This window comes from Typopeltis vanoorti, chromosome 4 (genome assembly GCF_054136105.1).
Source record: "Typopeltis vanoorti isolate ZY-2024b chromosome 4, IOZ_Tvanoo_1.0, whole genome shotgun sequence".
Lineage (NCBI taxonomy): Eukaryota > Metazoa > Arthropoda > Arachnida > Uropygi > Thelyphonidae > Typopeltis > Typopeltis vanoorti.
Window position 1 is genome coordinate 126,530,343 of NC_143552.1, and position 26,112 is coordinate 126,556,454.

Below are 26,112 nucleotides of genomic sequence, written 5' to 3' on the forward strand. Positions count from 1 at the left end.
TGATGGCGGGCACGAATCATCATGATACAAGTTATTCTCTTCCATGATTCAGGTGGGTTCCAGCTATCCATCCTTTCTGACATCTTGTATATGAATGAAGAAGGGTCCAAACTTTTAAATGAAGAGAAGTGTGTGTTAATACATGTAACTTACGGAAAAATATAATTAATTATAAATATGTCAAATTTATCCCGAACACCCTGTATATATATATATATATAAAAAGAAAAGCCAATTTTTCCACTGGAACGATTTTTATGTGGCTCATACCCACAAAAGGTTATCTGCAAACCTATACAAGGAGGTACAACAGGCATGTTGAAAGTCTGGATCCCCCACAATTGGTCTTAGGACTCTATAGAGGTGCCCATGCAGTAATAATAATGCTATGGGATAAAGAAATGATGATCAAGGTGAGTGATGAACACTGTGGCAGTATATGGAATACCATCTAGGAGAATAAATTAAAGATCTGTGGGCTTCAAAAACTAGCTGATAAGTGAAAAACAGGAAAAATGATAGAAGTATGTTATTAAAGGGATTTTAGAGACCTGATAATGAGGATTTTTTTCCAGGAAGGGAGAGAATGAGGGTCACTACTGGAAATTCTGTGAGAGTGTAGTTAGAACTAGATTTTGTGCTTGGAGGGTGATGAATGGGTTGCCAGAGGTGGTTGCAAGTGCTCTGTCATTAAATGAGTTCAAGAAGAGATACGATAGGTAGTGTGTGAATAATGGTTATCATCATCACAAACCATGGGCTCACTGCCCGTTGGTGTCTGATGCCTCCTTCACTATCTTCTTCAACCTTTCTTTGTCCAGTGCACAGTTTCTGTACACCCATTCCACACCAGTCCTTTATGTTGTCTATCTGTTCTCTGTATGGTCTACCTCTTCTGTTTACACCATACATAATGCCAAACATGAATGTCTATCTTCTGGTCCTCGCTCATTCTGCAGATGTGTCCAAATAATTGCAGCTTTCATTTTATAATCTTCTGCATTAGATTCTTCTTTAGCTGTATCTTCCAATAGAGCTCTTCATTTGTAATTTTCTGTACCCATCCTATTCTTAAAATCTTCCTGTTATTTCAAATGCCAAAATTCTTTCTCTTGATTCCTTATTTATCATCCACATTTCAGATCCATACAGTACACCGCTAAAGATGCATGTTTCCAGCTCTCTTAGTTTTGTTTGCAGGCTGATCACTTTACTTTTCCATATGTTATCCATGGCCTTCAGATTTGTTCTTCCCTTTGCATCCTGATCTTTATTTCTTTTTTACAGTCCAAATCATATGCCATTTTACTTCCCAAATATGTGAATTGTTCTACATTTTCTATATCAATTCCATTCACTTGTATCTTTTGTTCTATGTTCTCACCAAATACCATTGTCTTTGTTTTTTCCAAGTTCATAACAAGTCCAAATATCTTTCCTTCCTCATTTAATAGTTTCAATGTTTTTTGTAGTTCTCTTTCATCTTCTTCAATAATAATAATGTCATCTGTAAATCTCAGATTGTTAATTCTCATCTCATATACTGATATTCCTTTTGCATCTTTCTGCCTTTTATCCATTGCTCTTTCTAAATGTGCAATGAAAATGCTTGGTGATATTGGGTCCCCATGTCTAGTACCTCTGCTTGTTCTAAACCATTTCCCCAAATCATCACCTATTCTAACTGCTGCAACTGCATTCTTATACACATCTTTTAATATAGCTATTAGTTTTCTATCAATTCCATAGGATTCTAGCACTGCTAATGTCACTTTCTGGTCGATACCGTCAAATGCCTTCTGAAAATCAACAAAGAAGGTATATATGTTTTTGTTTTTTCTCCTAGCTTTCTCTGCTATTAACTGCATTGTCAAAATTTGTTGAATTGTACTTCTATCTTTCCTAAATCCTGCTTGCTCGTCTGCCAGGTATGCTTCCAATTGTGTTCTCAATCTTTCTGTCAGTATCATCATCACTACCTTATGAAGGTGACTTGTCAAAGCAATTGTTCTATAATTTTTACATTCTAGCTTATTTCCTTTCTATCTTTCCTAAATCCTGCTTGCTCATCTGCAAGGTATGCTTCCAATTGTGTTCTCAATCTTTCTGTCAGTATCATCATCACTACCTTACCAAGGTGACTTGTCAAAGCAATTGTTCTATAATTTTTACATTCTAGCTTATTTCTTTTCTTGTATAATGTCACTAATATTGATTTCACCCACTCCTCTGGCATTTTCCCTTCTTTCCATGCCATATTACATAGTTGGTGCATTTTTGGAATCATACTTTCGCTACCATACTTAATCATTTCTCCAGTGATGCTATCATTACCAGGGCATTACAGGAATAATGGTTAGTGTGAAAATAATGAGTCTTCTGTAATGAATCTCCTGACTCCAATATAATTACCCATGTAATAATTATAGTATAACTTAGCAAATTAATTCATATTTTATCTTATTCTTTCTTCCCATGTATTTAGGAATATATTAATTCCATCTGAATGATTTTTGCAACCGTTTCTGATATAAATAAGTGAAAGAAAATTGAAATAATGCTTTGAGAGCACAGGAGCAGGAATACATCCAGAGAGAAGTCAAAAAAATTTATGAAATTAAACTTTTTGGTACAAAAAATAATATCGATATTAATGATGCCATAGATGTTTATTATATATTGTTCCTTTTGTATACTTTCTATAAGCATACAAATGTACCTGCAATGTCAATTTTGTTACATCATGAAAAGTTTAAATTCATTTTAAAATCTTATATATATATATATATATATATATATATATATATATATATATATATATATATATATATATCTTTTATATATCTTTTACAGTTGGCATAATAAGACTGATATGAAATAAGTATTTCAAATCAAGCTTCATACCATTAAATGTTTTGCAACATAGCTTAATTGGAACACTTCTAATATAGGGATGAAAATTAAAAAGAAATCATACCAAAACTTCCTAGCAAATAAGTCAACAGATGTCCAAAAAGAATACAGAGAAAAATGTAAATGAGCTAAGCCATGTGTAAAAGTAGCTAAACAAAAGTCATGAGAAGACTTTGGTAAGACTATGGAAAATAAATATAAGGAAGGTGGCAAAATGTTCTGAAGGATTAGAAATGGTGGAAAGAGTACTGTAAAAGGAATCAAAGATGATAAAGGTGACATGAAAACTGAAGATAAGTATATCCTAGACATCTGGTGTAATTACTTTGAAACACTGTTAAATGAACAACCAATCATTGACATTACTGTACTAGAAAATTTTCAAGAGGAGTACATATCAATACTTGAGGAACAAAAAGCTGTCAAAAACTTGAAATATGGAAAGGCAACTGGAGTAGATGACATTCAACCAGAAATGCTTAAATATGGAGGTATAAAAGATTTGCAGTGGCTACATTGCATAATGCAGAGGGCCTGGTCAGGTCAAATTCCTAATGGCTAGAGCAGAGCTATCATAGCACCCATCTATAAAAAAAAAAGGGAATAAAGTTGAATGTGAAAATTATAGATGAATTTTTCTACTAAGTGTTCCAGATAAGATTTATGCAAGCAAACTTGAAAAGAGGTTGAGAAAGCTTGTGGAAGAAAAACTTTGAGAAGAACAAGCTGGCTTCAGGCCAAATACAGGTTGTGAAGATCAGATTTTCACTTTATGAGAAACAGTTGAGAAATCTTGAGAATATGACAAGGATCTGCATTTAAGTTTTGTGGATCTGTAAAATGCATATGACAACGTGCCCAGAGAAAAGCTTTTCAAAATACTTAAATTATATGGGGTGAATGGAACATTATACAGAGCAATACATAGTCTATATTTAAGCTGTCAGTCAGCAGTTAGAATTTAAAGAAATATAGGTTTGATGTAAAATCAGCGGTAAGACAAGGATGCACATTATCTCCACTCTTATTCATCATCTATATGGGTCACATTATGAAAGCATGTGGCATTAGGCCTGATATTAGAATTGGAAATGTCAAACTTAGCTCGTTGCTTTATGCAGATGATGCTGCACTCCTAAACACATCTAATGCAAGTCTCCAGGATTCACTAACTAATTCATTTCACACAAATTATGGACTCTACAACCATGTTATAAATAATTATTTTAATAAAATAAAATAAAATAATTATTTATAACATGGTTGTAGAGTTTATAATTTGTGTAAAATGAATGCTAATCACTGTGTAACACTAAAGGAAAAGATTCTCTAACTAAATTGAATAAAAAGATCAGAACTATGAAAATAGGCAGGAGCAAAGAAAACTTCAGCTGCATTCTGAATGGAGATCCTATAGAACAAATAAAATATTTCAACTATTTAGGCACAATTTTTAGTGAAGTTGGCAGGTTAAATCTGGAAATAGACAAAAGAATAAACAAAACTGGTATGGTGGAAACCTAGCTGAATAAATTTATATGGAATAAGACAGAAATAGCCAATAAACCAAACAAGCAGAAAATAAGATGGTGTTCAAACCAGTTTTAAGTTATGGATCTGAGAGTTAGGTTAGAAATAAAGCAAAGACTAGAAATCACACATACGAGGGGGTCTACAAAAAAATTAGGTAAGCAAACTAATGGCATCAATGGCAGAATCATATTAAAAATGAAAATATTAGAAAGGAACTTGACATTATTAGCATTCAAGAATGTGTCAGCAGAGCTAATCTAAGATTCACTTAAGTAGAATGAGTGAGGAAAGATTAGCAAAACAGGCATTTGATATCAAGATGGCAGGAAAGAGACCCAGAGGAAGACCAAGCTCTAGGTGGATTGATTTGGTCACAGGTGCTTTAGAAGCATGAAATGTTAGATATGACAATATTGGAGTGCTCACAAGTAACAGATTGATTTGGAGGAAACTCGTTGATAGGAGATTAATAATAATGTAAATTTAATCATGTAGTGCTATCGTAGTAACCTGAACATCCCCTTGGGGGGTACATATCAGGAAATTTATGATTATTAATTTCATCACCAGAGTTAAAGATCGGTACTATCAACGTAAGAAGCCTGAATGGCAAAGAAATGGAGCTAGCTGAGGAATTAGATAAGTACCAGATCGACATAATAGGGGTAACTGAAACAAAAAAGACCAAAACTGGTGAGATCTTTCTGAGCAATAAATACAAAATGTTATATTCAGGCAATGACAATCAAGGAAAAGAAGGAGTAGCCATAGTATTCAACACAAAATACGAGGCTAATCTTCTTGAATGGCAGTCAGTCTCAAATAGAGTAATGTGGGCAAATATGAGAATGGGGAACTGGACAATGAGACTTATTTGTGCCTATGGTCCCACAGAAGGTTCTACTAAGGTAAAAGTGGAGGAATTTTTTGAAGCTTTAGAAAAAGCAACTGACACAATGAAAAATGAAAAGTTGGTCCTTGTTGGGGATCTAAATAGCAGAGTAGGAAATGATTGTGAGACATACAAAAATATTTTGGGAAAATTTGGAGAAAAGAGCAAAGCTAATAATAATGGCAAATATCTGTTGGATTTCTGCTCAGGACATGGACTGGTTATTACTAACACCATGTTCCAACATAAAAATGTGCACAAATTCACATGGAGAGAAGAGGCTAGGAATAAGAAAAGTCTCATTGATTATGTTATTGTTGATAGTGATGTTTTCTCCCTGGTGCAGGACACCAGAGTGTACAGAGGATTTGAAATTGGAAGTGATCACTATTTAGTCTTGAGCAGGATAAAATTGAATTTCATATTGAAAAGAATAACATGTAAGAAAGTTTTAAAGCGAATAAAAGTTGAGCAGCTCTCAGATGTGAACTGTAGATTAAAATACACCAAAGATTATTGAAGAAAAAATGAAAGAGTTTGAGAACAGGAATCAAACCTTGGAGATTCAGTGGCAAACTCTGAAGAAAACATTGATTGATTCTGCCAGAGAGGCATGTGGTGAGGTTATCTGTAAGGATAAAAAAATCAGAACTCCCTGGTGGACACAGGAAGTTAAAGAGGAGTGAAGGAAAAGAAGAAAGCATACCAAAAGTTCCTGTCAAATAAGTCAGCTTGTGCTCTTAGAGAATATAGAGACAAATGCAAGAATGCTAAACACTGTGTAAAACTAGCTAAACAAAAGTCATGGGAGGACTTTGGCAAGAATATAGAAAATAAATATCAAGAAGGTGGCAAAATATTCTGGAGGTTGTTGAAGAAGCTTAAGAATGGAGGAAAGAGTGCTGTAAAAGGAATTAGAGATGATAAAGGTGACATGAAAACGGGAGAAAAAGATATTCTTGAAGTATGGAGTAATTACTTTGAAAAACTGCTAAATGAAACAAGCAGTGATGACAGCACAGTGGTAAAAAACACTGACCAGGCATGCAGTCAGAAATACATATCCATACTAGAAGTAGAAAAAGCCATCAAAGGCTTGAAATGTGGAAAGGCAGCAGGAGTAGATGATATTCGACCAGAAATGCTGAAGTATGGTGGTATAAGAGTCTTACAGTGGCTGCACTGCATAGTTCAGAAAGCCTGGACAGAGGGACGAATTCCCGATGACTGGAGTAGAGCTCTCATAGTACCCATATATAAAAAGGGAAATAAAACTGCGTGTGAGAATTACAGAGGTATTTCCCTACTTAGTGTTCCTGGCAAGATCTATGCAAGTATACTTGAGAAACGGTTGAGAAGAATTGTGGAAGAAAAGCTTGGTGAAGAACAAGCTGGATTCAGGCCAAATAGAGGCTGTCAGGATCAGATCTTCACTTTACGACAAATAGTTGAGAAAGCATGGGAATATAACAAAGATCTGTATTTAAGTTTTGTCGATCTGGAAAAGGCATATGACAAGGTGCCAAGAGAGAAGCTATTCAATACGCTGCGGTTATATGGTGTCAATGGGGCATTATATCAAGCAATACTTAGTCTTTATTTGAGTTGTAAGTCAGCAGTAAGAATTGAAGTACAGGAAGATGGTTTAATGTTAAATCTGGTGTGAGACAAGGATGTACATTATCCCCTCTGTTATTCATTATCTATATGGATCACATTATGAAGGAAAGTGGTATTAAACATGATATCAATATTGGAGATGTTAATGTCAGCTCTTTGCTTTATGCGGATGATGTTATACTTCTAAATAAATCTGCTACAAGTCTGCAAGATTCTCTGACTAAATTGAATAGCTGTTGTAATAGACATGGTATGAAGGTCAGCAATAAAAAGACAAAGACAATGAAAATAGGCAGAATCATTGAAAATGTCAACTGTGTTGTGAATGGAGAACCTGTGGAACAAGTAAAACATTTCAGCTATTTAGGCACGATTTTTACTGAAGATGGTAAATTAAATATAGAAATAGACAACAGAATCAGCAAAGCTGGTATGGTGGGAAGTCAATTGAATAAATTCATATGGAATAAGAAAGAAATTAGTCGGAACACTAAATTAGCTGTGTACAAGACAGTGTTCAAACCAGTTTTAACTTATGGATCTGAGAGCTGGGTCAGAAGTAAAACACTTGACCAAAGACTAGAGACCACAGATATGAGAGTCCTGAGAAAGGTTATAGGCATGAACAGATGGCATCAATGGCAATATCATATTGAAAATGAGGATATTAGGAAAGAACTTGATATTGTCAGCATCCAGGAATGTGTTAGCAGAGCTAATCTCAGGTGGTATGGTCACTAAAACAGAATGGGCGAGGAAAGATTAGCAAAACAAGTGTTCTCTGCCAGGTTGGCAGCAAAACGACCTAGAGGAAGACCAAGATATAGGTGGATTGATAGTGTACAAAGTGCTTTAGACGATAGAAATATAAGATCTGATAATGTTGGAGTCTTGACAAGTAACAGACTGATTTGGAGGAAAATTGTAGATAGGAAATTAATAATGATGTAATTTTTTCATGTAGTACTATCATATCCTGTACACCCCTTGAGGGTACATGGCAGGAATTTGATGATGATGATAATTTCGCTGTCTTCCATTTTATGTTTTCTTGGTTCTATACATGATTTTTTGATTTTTTGAAAGAAACCAAATAAATAACAAAATATTTATTTGTTTTCATTTTTCAACACTGTTTTCCCTGAAACCTGAACCTAGTAACCTGAAAATCCCCCTGCGGTACATATCAGGAAATTAATGACGACTATGTTTAAAAATGAAGTGAAAATTTACAATTATCAATTTTATCTCACACAGGCTACATATGCAAAACAAACTAATCATAACCAATATTATAAATTAAAGATGCCAAGAAATTATATTCTTGGTTTAATTCTTTATTGAAGTGTAAGCAAACAAAGTTTGCCCATGAAGTATCTTCACAACTAGGCTACTTATATATAGAGGCTAATGACTTCACATCAATTGCCTTAGTATTCCATAATGCAAAGCACATACTCTTTTGGAGATGTATAATGCTATGTTATGGGATGAGCTATGACCCAGACTTGTTTCGACCTTTATTGAAGTCTGATCTTTTCACTACTTGTTTACGAAAAATATATAACTTCTGCATTACTTTTTTGATATCTTTTTTGTGTGTCTGGTCCTCACAATAAAGATCAAAAATCTTTATTGTGAGGTCTGGGTAGTGGCCCTTCCCATAATGAATAGCATTATACACATAAAAAAGGGGATGTTCTTTGCATTAATGCATACTAAAGCAATTGATGTGAAGTTATCAGCCTCTATAATCAAGTAGCCCAGTCATGAAGATACTTCATGCGAACTTTGCTTGCTAACACTTGGATAAAGGATTAAACCAAGAATATAATTTCTTGACATCTTTAATTTATAGTATAACCAAGTGAAAAAACTTTCAACATAACCAATATTGAGGACAGACATTACACCTCTGGTAGTAAAAAATGCTGAACTAAGCAGCTCTGAAATTTGTAATTTGGTTAATTGAGACTTAGATAATACAGAGTGCACTGAAAAGGAAATTAAGCTCTTTTTTTCAAAATACATTACATTATATTTCATACTTACGCCACGCTTCCAGTAAAATTAATCCCAGCTAAATGTGAGGAATCTGTAATTTCATTACCAAAAACTGGGCCATCAGCTGGTAAAAAATTTATGACTCCAGGTGGAAATCCTGCTTCTTGGAATATTTTAAATACTAGGTAATTAGATAGCATAGCTGTATCTGATGGCTTCCATACAATAACATTTCCCTTAGAAAGAAAAAAAAATACACGTTATTCAATATAATTCAAAATTTAAGAACTTTATTCATCCATTTTGATAATATTTTTTAGAACCATTTAAAATGAGTAGATGGAATATCTGTACTGAAATCTATTTTTTGTCAATACATTTTGTTATGTAAAACATGGAAAACTAATATTTTGGTTGTAGTATTATAAATGACAAGAAAGCAAGACATGAGCTTAAGTAAAATTAACTTTTAATTACTATACTAGTAATCCATTATAATGTTCAACTATTAAATTATTTAAGGAATTTACAACGTATATTGGAATATTAATTAAAAGAAACGTTAATAAATACCTCCTATATTTCGGGAACGTCACATTGCCATCTTCATGGAAACATACAACTATGACACATGCATGCAGGCACTACAAAAAGCAAATGAAGCAGAAGAGAGAAAACTATTGTTGTTCCTAGAGTCCTAAAAGTGCCCTCTAGCAGGCTATATTGGGTTGTCTTGGCTGCTGGGCTGAAGTTCTCAAGATGCAAGTTTCCCAAATTTGGGGCAGTCTCATGCACCCAAATTTGTTGAAGTTAGAAAGTTTTTTTTAGAGCTGAGGCTGATTCCATGAATAATCTTTCATATTGAAATTTGCTGTGATGTATTAACATGGCTTTCTTCCAACGTATTCTGTGGCAGGTATCCAGTGCACGGTCTGTAAGCCCTGAGTGGCTGTACTGGTGAAACCGGATGTAGTCTTTGTATTCCGAAATCCTGACATTTGCTGTCCTGCCTGTTTGGCCAAAGTAGGACAGTTTACAGCTGCAAGGAACCTGGTATATATATATACCCCAGGTAGGTCTAGGGGAAGTGGTTGGTCTTTGGTGGAGCGGATAAGGGATGCCAATTTTTTTATATGGTTTGTAACAAGAAATCAAGTCGCATTTTTTTAAGATTTTGGTTAACTTTTCAGAGGTGCCCTGGATATAGGGAATGGTGATGGATTTAGTGTAATGTTTGTCATGAAGGGGGGGGGGGGGGGGGGTGGTTAACTGGTTTTAATATTTTTTAGTAGTTTGTATAATTTTCTTTGCCAGACGAAATAGCCCGAGTTCATTGTGAACTGAAATAGGGCTGAGATATCAGGAGGAAATTTGGTTTGGATGAGTTCTAAGGTTTCCTTGAGTGGGACATTTGTGAATAGGGAGGAGATGTGAAAACTGACCATTATGTCAGTATGTTGGAGTGAGAGGGTTTTCTATACTGGCTTTGAAGTGGGCTGTTTTTTTTATGTGTAATGGTGTATTGCCAGTATAGTGTGAGTGCTTTGGCTAAATGTTTGGCTTATTTGAATGTGGGGGAATCATTACTATGGGACGTAATGGCAAATTTTGTTTATGTAGGTAGCCTGATCTAACAATAAAAGCATTAAGCTTACTTGTGTAGTCGGTTTGGTTGAGAACCACAGTAGCATTTCCCTTATCCGCTTTGGTGATTATTATTTCTGTGTTTTTCTTCATTTCTTGCAGAGCTTTATAGTCACCTTTTGATAGGTTGCTTTTCGGTGGTCTTGATTTGGTGAGAACACCAGCTACATCTAATCTGATATTGTTGGCGATATGGTTTGGAAGGTTGCGGATACCACGTTTCCTCCCGATACCTCAGCCCTATTTCAGTTCACAATGAACTCAGGCTATTTCGTTTGACAAGGAAAATTCTACAAACAGATAGAGGGAACAGCCATGGGTTTGCCACTCTTCCCACCCCTGGCCAACTTCTTTATGGAGACTTTTGAAGAGAAAGCCTTAAACTTAGCCCCACAAAAACCCACTGTTTGGCTATGCTAAGTTGATGATGTGTTTGCTATTTGGCCACATGGCTTAGTTGCACTCCATTTCTTCTTAACACACACTTAAACAACCAACATCCCCAGAATCCAGTTCACCTTGGAAAAAGAGGAAAACAACAGTCTCCCTTTCCTAGACACTCTAGTCGCTCGCCAGCCTGATGGATCCTTGGTTTTCTCTATTTACAGAAAACCCACCCATACAGGCAGATACATTCACTAGCAATCCCCTCAACAATATGGGGTTAAAAAAAAACACTCTAAAACAGGGCAAAATTAATCTGTTCAGATGACAATGCCCTAACCGCTTTGGGAGATGTAGCCAACGGCTACAACCCCCAAAGTATGGTGGTTGTAGCCTACATCCCTTATCTGCTCCACCAAAGACCAACTTTCCCTAGACCTACTTGGGGTATATATATACCAGGTTCCTTGCAGCTGTAAACTGTCCTACTTTGGCCAAACAGGCAGGACAGCAAATGTCAGGATTTCGGAATACAAAGACTACATCCGGTTTCACCAGTACAGCCACTCAGGGCTTACAGACCGTGCACTGGATACCTGCCACAGAATACGTTGGAAGAAAGCCATGTTAATACATCACAGCAAATTTCAATATGAAAGATTATTCATGGAATCAGCCTCAGCTCTAAAAAAAACTTTCTAACCTCAACAAATTTGGGTGCATGAGACTGCCCCAAATTTGGGAAACTTGCATCTTGAGAACTTCAGCCCAGCAGCCAAGACAACCCAATATAGCCTGCTAGAGGGCACCTTTAGGACTCTAGGAACAACAATAGTTTTCTCTCTTCTGCTTCATTTGCTTTTTGTAGTGCCTGCATGCATGTGTCATAGTTGTATGTTCCCATGATGATGGCAATGTGACGTTGCCGAAATATAGGAGGTTTAAAGTTTCTTTTAATTAATATTCCAGTATACGTTGTAAATTCCTTAAATAATTTAATAGTCATGTGTTATGAATGTATAAGCCTATCTACAAGAATTATGATGTTTGAATGAGCAACATCAGATACAAACCAATAAAGATTTACAGAAATTGTTAGAGAATGGTATAAAATTATTTAAGACAATACAGCAATATAATAATAATCATAGCTTGAAAAATAGGAGATTCTATATTTGAGCTTTAGTACAGCACCAGCTTTTACAAAATGCAGTTCCCGTCCTTGAGATGGTAACCAAATATTTTTTGCTTAGAAATTAATGATATAGGAAGGAATGAATGATATAATGATTAAATTACATGAACAAATCTCAGTCTTGGTAGATGGACAGAAAGCTAACTTTTGAACTGAAGACAAGGAGGCAGAATAACTAAACTTCTTTAAAATGTGATTTTCTTTGATATTCCTTGAACATAAAAATGGTTATGAGATGAACATTTTTAAATGAAAGTGTGTTAAAGTGCACTTTGTTAACATCTAACTGATTATAGAAATGCTATAGAATTAAAGAAACAATTTAACTATAGCATTAAAGGAAAGACATGTCTAAATATGGTTATATCCAGTTATGAAACTATTTATAGAACAGACTATTCACTCACTCATTTACCAAGGTTTTGATGATATTCTGATCTAAGCTCTAATCAATAAGGTAGTGGGTATTCTTATATCTTCCTGTAGCAGTGATTTTCTATAAATTAAAAAGTAAAGAAAATTTTGCTGAAATCAAACCATGAAGCCAATTTGTTAAGTGATCAAGAAATGGTAACATATTAGTGATTTCTTTTTCAATAGATAAATTTCATCCAGAAAACATTATATCCAGTTTCAGAGCAGAAACACAAAGCAAACATATCCAGAAATTAAAATCATCATTTGGTTGAAGAAAAATATAAGAGAATAATCAAATTCTATTAGAATTTGCAAAAACAGTGAAACAGGACTGCTCATCTGCTCTAGTGGTTATATTTTACCTTTATATTTGAAATACATTTTGGAAAATTATGGAAACAACTACCGTGTTTCAGTAAAACTTTAGTTTAACATAGACTAAAATCCACTTTCGACGTTTCGACCTTTATATCAAGGTCATCTTCTGGAGCATATGCCTTAAATTTTCTCTCATACCAGATTTTAGTATGGTGTAAAGAGCAGGTACTTTTCCAGTCAATTTGGTGTAAGGTGTTGAGAGCGTGATCTGAGAGGCCTGCTTCACCAAAGCGACCACCTGCAAGCAAGAACCATGTGATCAACTTATCAAGCCACGCCTTAAATAGCGGCCAACTTGCACTATTGAAAAAGGCCTTAACTACACAATAGCACCTAAAAAGGTCAATAAATCGGATTTTATTTACCACATAGAAAGAGGCATTAGGTCCCTACCCAACAATATAGCCGATAAAATACAATTAGAAACCAGCAATGTTCTGAACAATAAGAAAACCATACATAACAATCTTACAAAAACAGAACTAGCAGCAATAAAGTCATTGAAAGCCAACCACGACATCATTATAATGAAATCGGATAAAGGCAATGCCACTGTCGTCCTTGACAGGTAAACTTCCATCCATCAGATGAATCAACTAGTATCTGATAACAGCACCTATCAGCTGATAAACTATAACCCAATAAACAGGATAAAGAATAAAACAGAGAAACTACTCGAGTCCATCACTTCATGGCCATCAGACACGGTTAAAAAACTTATACCCCACTACGCCCGCTCTCCCAAAATATATGGTGTCCCGAAAGTACACAAACAAAATTTGCCGCTTTGACCTATTGTGGAAGGAATAGATAGCCCTAATTACCACTTAGCCAAGAAATTAGCATCAACACTCAAGGAGCTGGTAGGTCATTCCCCCTCCTACATAAAGATCACACAACACTTTATAAACAAAATTAAAAACACACCACTCGACAAAGATGACTTATTAGTCAGTTTTGACGTTTCTGCCCTTTTCACAAATGTCCCAATCAATGACACAATCCTTCTACTACGGAACAAATTTCCACCCGACATTACTGCCCACTTTGCCCACATACTACGGTCCAGTTACTTCGTGTGGCAAAATAAATTTTACCTAGAAAAAGAAGGTATAGCCATGGGCTCACCACTATTCCCCCCAATCGCTAACTTCTATATGGAAACTTTTGAACAAAGTACTCTTGATTCCGCCACTCTAAAACCTACAGTGTGGCTTAGATATGTTGACGATGTGTTCGTTATCTGGCCGCATGGACGACAAACACTAAATACATTCCTTAGCCATCTGAACAAACAACATGAACGCATACAATTTACCATCGAAATTGAAAATCAGAACTCGCTCCCGTTCCTAGATACACTGGTCACACGTCTTCCTTCAGGCAGTCTATCCTTCACGGTCTACCACAAACCGACACACACACTGGCTAATACATACATGCTAATTCATACCACCACCCATCACAAAAATATGGAGTCATTAACACCCTTAAATACAGAGCTATAACAATTTGCTCCAACAAGCAAACCCTGAAACAGGAACTAAAAATCATCAGCGACATATTCATAAATAATGACTATAACAAAAATACTATCAATAAAATACTTCATAAAACATCAACAAAAAAGAATCTAGATTACAGTAAAACCAATGCCATCCCATGCATTAAAGGATTATCGGAAAAAATCAACAGAATCCTACACCATTATAACCTCAATGCCACCTTTAAACCACCTACTGAACTTAAAAACATATTCAACTCCTCTAAGGATCCTCTCCTTCCTTTAGCACATCCTGGAGTGCATCCACTGCACCTGTAACTTACCGTATATGGTGAAACAGGACGTACGATCCCTATAAGTAAGAAAGAACACATAAGACAGATTAAATATAACCATTTTGGTGAGCAGGCCTCTCAGATCATGCTCTCAACTCCTTACACCAAATCAACTGGAAAAGTACCCGCTCTTTACACCATACTAAAACCTGGTGTGAGAGAAAATTTAAGGAAGCCTGCGAAATTCTGATAAACCACCCAAATATCAACAATAATGGCGGCATGAAAATTCCAAGAATCTGGATGGCACACATTCAGCCTACCTAATACGTAGTATCCAGCATACATCAGGACTCTAGGCAACTTCAGCCAGTATTGGAAACCATTCCATACCAACTGGTTGGAATGTATATGTATCATCATGGTGTTAACACACACACACACACACACACACACACACACACACACACACACACACAACAGACTTGTTGTTGTTCCCAATGTAATTTTACAACCAGTAGATAATATTAATAATAGGACTCTAGCGTTGATGTATTTTCTTTTTTTTTTTTGCCAGAGGTCAGGACAATAATTGTTGTAATGGTTGGTCAGTAACTTTAACAAACCATGTAGATCGTAGTGTAGCTTGTTTTCTGTATATAGTGCATATGCTCCAGAAGATGACCTTGATATAAAGGTCGAAACGTTGAAAGTGGATTTTAGTCTATATTAAACTAAAGTTTTACTCAAACACGGTAGTTATTTCCATAATTTTCCAAAATGTATTCGGATCACCGTGTAAGCCTAAAAGACAGGATTATATTTGAAATGTAATCTTTATAAAAAAAATAAGCTCAAAGCAAAAGGAAAACTTTCAAATTTTGTAAAGTGAATAATGAAGTGATACAGGTGCTATTTATAGTAATTCACAATGGGGTGTATGAGGTGTTTGACTGCATGAGGTGGGATATCTTATGGGATATCATGCAAGAATCAGGAATACCAAACCATCTAATAACCCTCATAAAGAATTTATATCAAGGAAATCAAGCAACAGTAAGAATTGAAAACTCACTGTCCCCTGCATTCCAATTTGAAAAAGGATCAAGACAAGGATGCATACTCTCACCATTACTATTCAACCTTTACAGCAAAACTATAATGAAAAGATCTCTAGAAAAGTGGAATGGAGGCATTAAATTAGGTGGCCCAACAATCACTAACCTACGATATGCAGATGAAGTGATAATAGCAACAAGAGAACAGGAATTAAAATCCATCCTGAATCAATTAGAATGGGAAAGCCTAAGCCACGGTTTAAGAATAAATCAGGATAAAACGAAAATAATGATTTTAAACAATGCAGAAGAGATAGATGTAGAAGGAATTGAAATTGTCGACCATTTCAACTACCTTGGAGTGATGATAACAAAAAAAGATGGATGTAAAAAAGAGATAAGAAGAATAGCACTATCTAAAAAAGCAATGACTGATTTAACCAATATCTGGAAAGACATGCACATCTCCAAAAAGACAAAAATTAAGCTTGTTTTTTTTTTATTTAATTACGTTAGTTTTTTTCAATCTTTCTCTATGCTTCTGAGTCTTGGACTATGACAAAAGATGACAGAAGAAGAATTGGGGCGTTCGAGCTCTTGTGCTGGAGAAGATTGTTAAGAGTGTCTTGGACAGAAAAGAGAACAAACAAAAGTATTCTAGAAGAACTGAATAGCCACACAAGACTGATAAACATAATCAAAAAGAGAATACTGCAATATTTTGGACACATATGTAGAAGGGAAGGCAACTGCCTAGAAAAAATAATCATCCAAAGGTAAACCGTGTGGGAAAAGAAAAACAGGAAAACCACCCAACAGGTGGATTGACCAAAAACTTAAACTAGAACAAGCAATAAGAGAGGCACAGGAGAGAAAGAAATGGTGAAGCATCATCAGGAAGGTCACGAGTCCTCAGACACGAGGAGATCCGAGAGAGAGAGACAATGGGGTGTATGGGGTGTCGAGGAGAGATAGTACCTCTCCACTTGGATGGTCGCATGTAATTGTGGTTTAGATGGATTGGTTCTCACTGGACACCCAACTCTCACTTATGGCTCCAAGAAGCTACTGTAAACTGGTAATGGCCACACCCGGGTAAACTGTGTCAACCCACAGGCTAAACTAAGTGAGGGTAGCCAGATATGGCAATCTCAAGCAGTGAATGTATTCGGTGGATCGGATGCAAACAGCATCTGTACTTCATGTTAGGAGTGGATGAATTCAGGTCAAGGAGTGGTAGTTGACACGTGATGAAACTTAACCATCGAAACCAAATGAACTCTAACTAACCTAAAGATACATGCTGGCTCGACTGTCGCCCGGTCAAACAAGGGTCGCGCCCACTATTAGGGAACCAAGATAGTGAAGGCAAAAAATATGCTATTGGAACAAAACATCACCTAGTAGACAGGAAAAACATAACAAGCATAGGAACATGGAATGTAAGAACTCTTCACCAGGAAGGAGCATTGAAAATATTACCGCATGAATTAAACAACTACCGATGGGAAGTGATTGGACTCTGCGAAACCAGATGGACTGGAAAGGGAGAATTTCACCATGGACAGTAGTACAAAATCTTAACTTCAGGCAGGGAGGACAACAAACACCAAGAAGGAGTAGCACTCATATTAAAACCAAAGGCTGAAAACTCTCTATTGTCTTACAATCCTATCTCACCTAGGATAATTAAAGCAAGATTTAAAACATCGATCGGATCACTGACTATTATTCAAGTATACTCACCAACTTCGACATCATCAGAAGCAAAAGTAGGCAGAGATTGGGATACCAGGCCAAGAGTAATCGGAAAGTTTGGGTATGGAAAAAGCAATGAACATGGCAAAAGACTGCTAAACTTCTACTCAAATAATAGTCTAACAATAACCAACACTCTCTTTAAACAACCAAAGAAAATGGACATGGATATCACCAGAACAGACAAACCAAGAACATGATAGGCTATATTATTGTAAACCAAAGATGGAAATTAAGTATCCTAAATTGCAGATCTTTTTCTGCATATCGTGGATCAGACCATAAGCTAGTATTAGCAAATCGAAGAATCAAGTTAAAATCTGAAAACACTTTTAGAGTCAAAAGGAGACTAATGTAAAAAAACTACAAGACAACGATATTTTAAGAAAATACCAACTAGAACTAGATAAAAACCTGATGGAACTACCAAAACAGAATATAAACATCGAAGAACATTAGTGCAAATTAAAGGAAATAATATTAAATTCGGCAGAAAATACAATAGGTTACACAGAAAGAGAAAGTAAAAAGGATTGGATCTCGAATGAAGTAAAAAGGTTAAGCGATCAAAGGAAAAGCATGAAACTAAAACAGAACTATAACAGAAATGAATATAATAGATTAACCAGAGAAATTAGAAAACTAGTTAAAAGAAACAAGAATAACTGGCTAGAAGAAAAATGCAAAATGGCAGAAAAGCTATCAAAAGAAAATAACCTTCATGGATTATATAAACAAATAGACCAAATTAGTAAGACACAGACAACAAACATTATAATGATCAAAAACAAAGAGGGACAACTAATTGAAAGTAAAACAAAAAGAATGGCCAGATGGGAAGAATACTTCAGAGATTTATATAATAAAAACAGCTCCCAGGATATTACTATTCCAGCCACTGAAATGGAAGAGGAAACATATATCTTTACCAAAGAATTAACAGCACAAAGCAGAGAAAAACTCAAAACTAGGAAAGCACCTAGCATTGATCAAATACACGCAGAATTCTTAAAAGCAGGAAAGGAACAACTTTTGGAACCATTAAAAACATTATTTGAAAGGATCTACAAAAATGAAGCAGTGCCGACTGATTGGACCAAATTAGTTATAACTCCTATATACAAAAAAGGAGATAAAACAGAATGCAATAATTACAGAGGCATTAGTCTCCTCAATATTCCAAGTAAGGTTTTTACGGAAGTACACCAAAAACAAATTAAGCCATATATAGAACTAGCACTAGGAGAAGAACAAGCAGGTTTCAGACCAGGACGAAGCACAATTGATCAACTATTCACCTTAAGACAGCTAACAGAAAAGACACTAGAGTACAACCAAAGTTGCTACATAAATTTCATAGACTTTCGTCAAGCATTTGATTCAATCCATAGAAGAGAACTATGAAAAACTAAGGAAGATTTGGAATTCCCAACAAAACAATAAGAATAATAAAGAATCTGTATGAGAAATCTGAAAGTGCAGTGTGAATGGAGGACACTTTAACCAACTGGTTCCACACAGAGAGCGGAGTAAGACAGGGATGCAATCTGTCTCCAGACCTGTTCAATCCTACACTGGAAGAAGCAACCAATAAGGCCTTAAACAATGAAGACTCCAGAATCAAAATGCATGGGAAAAATGTAACAAATTTAAAATTTGCAGATGACATTGCATTACTTGCAAGCACAGAAGAAAATCTACAGCGAATTTCTGATAAAATAAAGGGGCAGTGTATAAAATCTGGATTAAACATATATATAGACAAAACAAAAATTATGCAAATAGGAAAAAGAAGCACCAATCTGAAAATTGAAATTGATAGTAAGAATCTAGAGCAGGTAGGAAACTTCACCTACCTTGGAGGAGTTATTGAGTACAATGGTGAAATTACAAAAAATATAAACAGACGAATCAGTCGAGCATCCCAAACTTTTGGACGACTTAATAAACTATGGAAGTCAAGAGTAACAACTAACAAGTAACAAAAGTAAGAGTCTATGAAACAATGGTCCTCCCAATACTCCTCTATGGAAGGGAATGCTGGAATCTCAAAATGGCTGAAGAGAAAAAATTATTAGTTACTGAAATGGGTTGGCTAAGAAGATTACTTGGAGTATCTCTGCTGGATTGACTAAGAAACGAAAACATAAGGAAACGACTAAAACAAGAAATAACAATAATAGACAAAATCCAAAAAAGAAGACTGCGATGGTTTGGCCATGTGACCAGAATGGGAACAGAAAAACTACCATCTAAAGCCCTGAATACACCAATGGAAGGTAAAAGATCCAAAGGACAGCCCAGAATTAGATGGATAGACAAAATAAAAGAGGACCTGAAAACCAAATCACAACAAGTGACACGAAACTGGACAGAATTGTTCGGACTCTCCCGGGACAGACAGAAGTGGAAAGAGTTCATTCGGCCTCATCATCATCCACATAGATGATGAAAGAGAGAAGAAGAAGAAGACAATGTGTTAAAGATCTTTCATAAATACAACTAGTCAGTCATGTTCTTTATGTGAGATAGATAACAACTTATGACAACAGCTTGGAAAGCAATTCTGAAAGCTGATGAGTAGGAACATGGATGATGGTAAGAAAAGGTTTCATTCTTTGTTGCCGTTGGTAAGACAAATCCTTGGCAGCTAACCATGGATGGTATGCGTATTTAAAGTGTTTGTTACATGCTATATAAAATATTTAGTCTACTGAGCTAGCATTTTGCAAAGGTTGATTATTTTGAATATCAAAAGTTTTTTATTGTGTTCGAAGCCAGTGATCTCATTAATCAAGAATCTGATCTCATCATTCTCAAATCAGGTGAAGCAACTTAATGAATACTTTAATGTTATTAAAACTCTGGTCTCTCTTATTACCTGCAAGAAAGATTCTACTTCACTCCCACTTACTTCTGATAATTTTCCAATATCCTTTCAAGATCAATTTTTGCTTCTTGAACTATCACATCCATCCTATCCTGTCACAAATGTATTACATCAATAGCTTCCTCAGCCTCTAAAAACTTTAAGTGTTCTTTTTCATTCAAAACATTACTTCACTCTTGCTGAATTCCAAACACTTCATAAATCTCAAATACATCAACCTTGAAACACTGTTCTCACAGTATTTCAAGAATTCTTGATGATATACAGAAGAGGGAGATCTGTTTAAATAAATAACCACCCTCACAGACTGACTCCCTTTAGCCACTTTTCCACAGGCACTCTGTTTCTGTGTCGTGTATCTTCTTATAAGCATTTTCATGGGCTCTACTGAATTAGCTACTAGCATTCTTCCACTTTCTTCTAATCAAGTAAGAACTAGAGTAGCCACTGGTCAATACTGATACACAGTGAAATTCCAAACATACCCAACTTCATTTCATCTACCTCTGGTTCCTTGGAAAACATTCTTCACCATTCTGTTTTTTTTCCAATGAATACAATATCAACTCTAAGAAACAAATTAATAGATATTCTCCTTAATCACCTGCCTGCACATGCTAAGCTCATTACTTTTCAGGCATGGGGTCATTATATAAAAGATGTAGCAATATTTTGGGAAAATATGGAAAAAAATAGCAAATCTAATAACAGTAAGTACCCTGCATATTTCTTTTCAAGACAAGGACTAGTCTACTAATACAATGTTTTAAGATAAAATTGGGCACAAATTCCAGAGAAGAGAATATACAAAAAATAAGAAAAGTTTCATTAACTAAGCTATCACACCCAGTAATATATTCATGTTGGTTTGGAACACAAGAGTATATGGGGATTTGAAATAGGAAGCAATTATAATTTTGAGCAGTATGAAATTGACAAGGGTTCTTCACTATCTATATAGATCACATTATGTAGGAAAGTGGTAATAAATCTGATATCAAAATTGGTGATGCTAATCTTAGCTCTGCACTTTATGAAGATGATGTTATACTTCTGAATAAATCAAGTACAAGTCTGCACTAAATTGAATAACTGTTGTAACAAATTTGGTATGAATATTAACAATAAAAAAGACAAAGATAATGAAAATAGGCAGAAACACTGAAATATCAACTGTATCCTGAATAGAGAACTGAGAGAACAAGTAAAACATTTCAGCCATTTAGGCAGCATTTTTACTGAAGATGGCAAATTAAATATGGAAATTATTATTAAGAGAGACTTCCAGGGAGTCAGGGACTCATCAAGTGAGGCCACATACTACATGTACAAGCTATCATACTTATTCTTGAATTCATTCATACTGCTTGCACTCACAACATCCATTCCAATCACGGACCACCCTATGAGAGAAAAATCTATCATTCACTTCCTTCTTATCTGCATTCATTCTCAGCTTCCAAGGATGTCCTCTTGTCCTTTCCCCACCCTCCATAAATTGAAAAATTCCATCAATTGAAATCCTGTATGACTCTCAGAAGTTTGTAAGTCTCAATCATATTACCCTTCTTTCTCCTTTTTGCTAGTCTGCAGTCTACAAATTCTCAATCTGTCTTCATAATCAGTATTCCATAATCCTGATATCATTTCTAACACTCTCCTTTGCATTCTCTCCACTATATCAGAATCACAATGGAAACTAGGAGACCAGATCTGCACACAATAGTTCAAGTGAGGTCTTATCAAGGCCTTGTAAAGAGGCAAAATGACATCCTTTTGAGTTGTATTTGTAATCTTTGCTACATGGTCCCCTGAACTTCAACTTCCTATCTACTAACACTTCGAGAGCCCTAGCCTCATCAGTTTATTTTAGCGTAATCCCACCAATATAATATTGGTGGGATTATCCAATATTATATATTGGATAGATATCCAATATATAATATTGGATATCTAATCATGCCAAAGTGAATGATTTTACATTTATTGACATTGAACTGACATCCATTTTCCTATGCCCACAATTCCTGCCTATTCAAATCATTCTGCAAGTGCTGTATAAAATATCTCATGATATGTAACTATGTAACTTATCATGTTCACTTTTACATATTTTTCTAAGGAGATTGCACTTAAAGAAATGTCAAATTTTGTCTGTAATAATCTTGTATTTGTAATAAATTAATAATGTGGTGTATGATGTCATCATGTAATGCTGTTAACTCATGTCTAATTAGTAAGTCTAATTCTAAGAATAGTGAAGGATTCTAAGAATTGCCATATATGGCAATTTCAAAAAAGATGCGCAAAATGTGACATCATCATAGTTGGATGTCAATACATGACCATATAATGGAAGTTTCAAGAGAAGCACACATGTGTGCAATCGAAATCCGGGTCTACATAAGGCAAGACCTCAAGAAGGACTTTGTCTTAGGGTTCTCAACCTTCTCTTACTAGGGTCAACCGCCACATGAGGTCCGATGTCAGGAATTGAAAGGAAAGAGTTGCACATTGCTGCCATGTTCAGGGTCCTATAGGGCATGGAATAATCGATGACTCAAACAAGGAAGAAATTTAGCAGGAAATCAAGAATGAGCCAGCAGAAGGAAGGAAAGAAAGACAAAAAGGAGCACTGTTGTGTGAACAAAGGGTTCATGTAAAAGGCAATGCTGAACAAGAATCGCAAGTACTTATGTATGTGATAATTCTGAAAAAAGAATGTACATCAAGTGTGTCTGTTTATGGGTACAAAAAGATAATGTAAATTGATATTGAATTAAGGTTACTCAAGGCACGCTTTATGGTTCAGTTTGTGTATATATGACTGGCAGGATATTCTAGATTGTGATTTAGCTTTAAAGGAAGAAACTTAGAACTAAGTTTGAATTTTCAATTCAAAGAATTGAAAATAACAAAAGAATTGTAATGCAATTGTGTGTATATATATACAGGGTGACCCAAAATTCACGCAAGAAGTAATTTTGATAGAAAACACAGGTTTTTAATTAAAAATTGCAATTTCTTATTGATTCATAAAGTATACAGTATAGGGTTATGCATGGAATAGCATGTCGGGTAAATGGCCTCCACGGCTTTGCTGGCACATACGCACTCTTTTGTCGAAATTTTCCATGACCGTTTTGCATAAATGTGGCTGAATTTCGTTGATACAGCGCTCAATTTCCTCCTTCAAGGCGTGGGTGGTCGTGGGCTTGTTGACATAAATCTTAGACTTCAAAAAATCCCAAAGAAAAAAGTCCAACGGCGTTAAGTCACATGATCTGGGCGGCCAATTCTGATCACCAAAACGGGAAATTACACGACCAGGAAATGACTCATGCAGTAATTGAATTGTTTCTCGGGCTGTATGGCATGTGGCACCGTCTTGTTGGAACCACATGTCGTCCACATCCATATCTTGCAATTTAGGCACAAAAAACTGGATTATCATGTCGCGATAGCGAGCACCATTAACTGTTATTAATAGCCTTGCCAGCTGCATTTTCGAAGAAGAATGGACCAATGATGCCTCCAGCCCAAAATCCGCACCAAACAGTGACGCGTTGTGGATGCATTTGTTTCTCAACAATCACTTGTAGATTTTCTGAATCCCAAATGCGACAATTTTTCGATTAACGAAGACATCAAGATGAAAATGAGCCTCATCGCTGAAGATGATTTTGTTCGAAAAATAAGCATCCACTTGTTGTTGTTCCATAATCCATTCAACGAACTCTCTTCGCTGTGTGTGGTCATTTTTAATAACCCTGAACTGTCAGCTGTCACGCTGTCTTTTTTTTCTCATTGGCAACACTTTACCGCACAAATGGCGCTAAATTTAAATCTTGCGTGAATTTTGGGACACCCTGTATATATATATATATATATGTTAATGTGAATCAAACTGTAAATATTCCTATTTGATTTAATTAAATGGATTGTGAACAACACACTGGACTGATTCTGTTCAAGACACCATTCTGAAAATTTCGAACCTGAAAAGATAGAAATTTATGCGATCAATAATTAAGTGACTAATTGAAGGTAAGGATTAATATAAGTGGGAAATACAAACAATATCTGCTTTGTCTTTAGTTTCAAATCTTATAATCTTGCACCCAATACATAGTCTAACTGGTGCAGTCATAAAACAAATAAATTTGTTAGACTATGGGGTTTGAGAACATAAGATATAGTAGAAATAAATAAATGGCAGCAGTTGATAGTTAAGATAGTCAACAGTTAGGAAAGAATTTGGCATTGTCAGCATTCAGGAATGTGTTTGCAGAGAGAGAGAGATTCTCATGTGGTATGGTCACTTCAACAGAATGGGAAAGGAAAAATTAGTAAAACAAGTGTTCTTTGGCAGGTTAACAGGGAAAAGACCAAGAGAAAGACCAAGATGTACGTGGATTGATAGAGTAAAAAGCACTTTAAAAGAACAAGATATTGTTTGATCTCATTGACTATGTTATTGCTGATAGTGATGTTTTCTCACTGGTGCTCATTTAGTCTTGAGCAGGATATAAAACTGAATTTACTATTGAAAAGAATATGTAAGAAATTTTTAAAGTGAATAAAACTTGAGCTGCTCTCAGGTGTGAACTGTAGACTAAAATACACAAACATTATTCAAGAAAAAATGAAAGAGTTTGAGAACAGAAACCAAGCCTTGGAGGTTCAGTGGCAAATCCTGAAGAAAACATTGATTGATTCAGCCAACCATGTGGTGAGGTTGTCTGCAAGGAAAGAAAAATCAAAACTCCATGGTGGACATAGGAAGTTAAAGAGGCAGTGAAGGAAAAGAAGAAAGCATATCAAAAGTTCTTGGCAAATAAGTCAGCTTGTTTGTCTCAGAGAATGTCTTGTAAGTCAGCTGGTCTTAGAGAATAAAGAGACAAATGCAAGAAAGCTAAACACTGTGCAAAACTAGCTAATCAAAAGTCATGGGGAGACTTTGGTAAGAACATAGAAAATAAATATCAGGAAGATGGCAAGATATTCTGGAGGTTGTTGAAAAAGCTCAGAATTGGAGGAAAGAGTGCTGGTAAAAGGAATTAAAGATGACAAGGTGACATAAAAACAGGAGAAAAAAAGATATCCTTGAAGTATGGAGTAATTTCTACGAGAAATTGCTAAATGAAACAAGCAGTGATGACAGCACAGTGGTAAAAAACACTGACCAGGCATGCAGTCTGGTCAGTGTTTTATAGTGGCTGCACTTCATAATTCAGAACACCTGGACAGAGGAATGAATTCCAGATGATTGGAGTAGAGCTCTCTTAGTACCCATATATAAAAAGGGAAATAAAACTGAATGTAAGAATTACAGAGGTATTTACCTACTGAGTGTTCCTGGTAAGATTTATGCAAGTATACTTGAGAAATTTTGAAGGATTGTGGAAGGAAAGCTTGGTGAAGAGAAAGCTGGATTCAGGCCAAATAGAGGTTGTCAGGATAAGATTTTCAACTTTAAGATAAATAGTTGAGAAATCATGGGAATATAACCAAGATCTGTATTTAAGTTTAGTAGATCTGGAAAAGCACATGACAAGGTGCCAAGAGAAAAAAATTCCAAACGCTACAGTTATATAGTGTCAATGGGGCATTATATCAAGCGATACTTAGTCTTTATTTGAGTTGC

The 26,112-nt window shown here is 35.5% G+C and overlaps 1 protein-coding gene across 1 annotated transcript in view; it reads right to left on the bottom strand.

The window, feature by feature from the left end:
- The window catches only part of P5CDh1 (delta-1-Pyrroline-5-carboxylate dehydrogenase 1), a 280,792-nt gene that overhangs the window by 140,601 nt on the left and 114,079 nt on the right, over nucleotides 1-26,112 (bottom strand). The window contains exon 8 of the mRNA XM_090391995.1: nucleotides 9,011-9,198. Within this exon, the coding sequence (XP_090248121.1) occupies nucleotides 9,011-9,198 (188 nt within the window). The remainder of the gene's footprint in view (nucleotides 1-9,010; nucleotides 9,199-26,112) is intronic.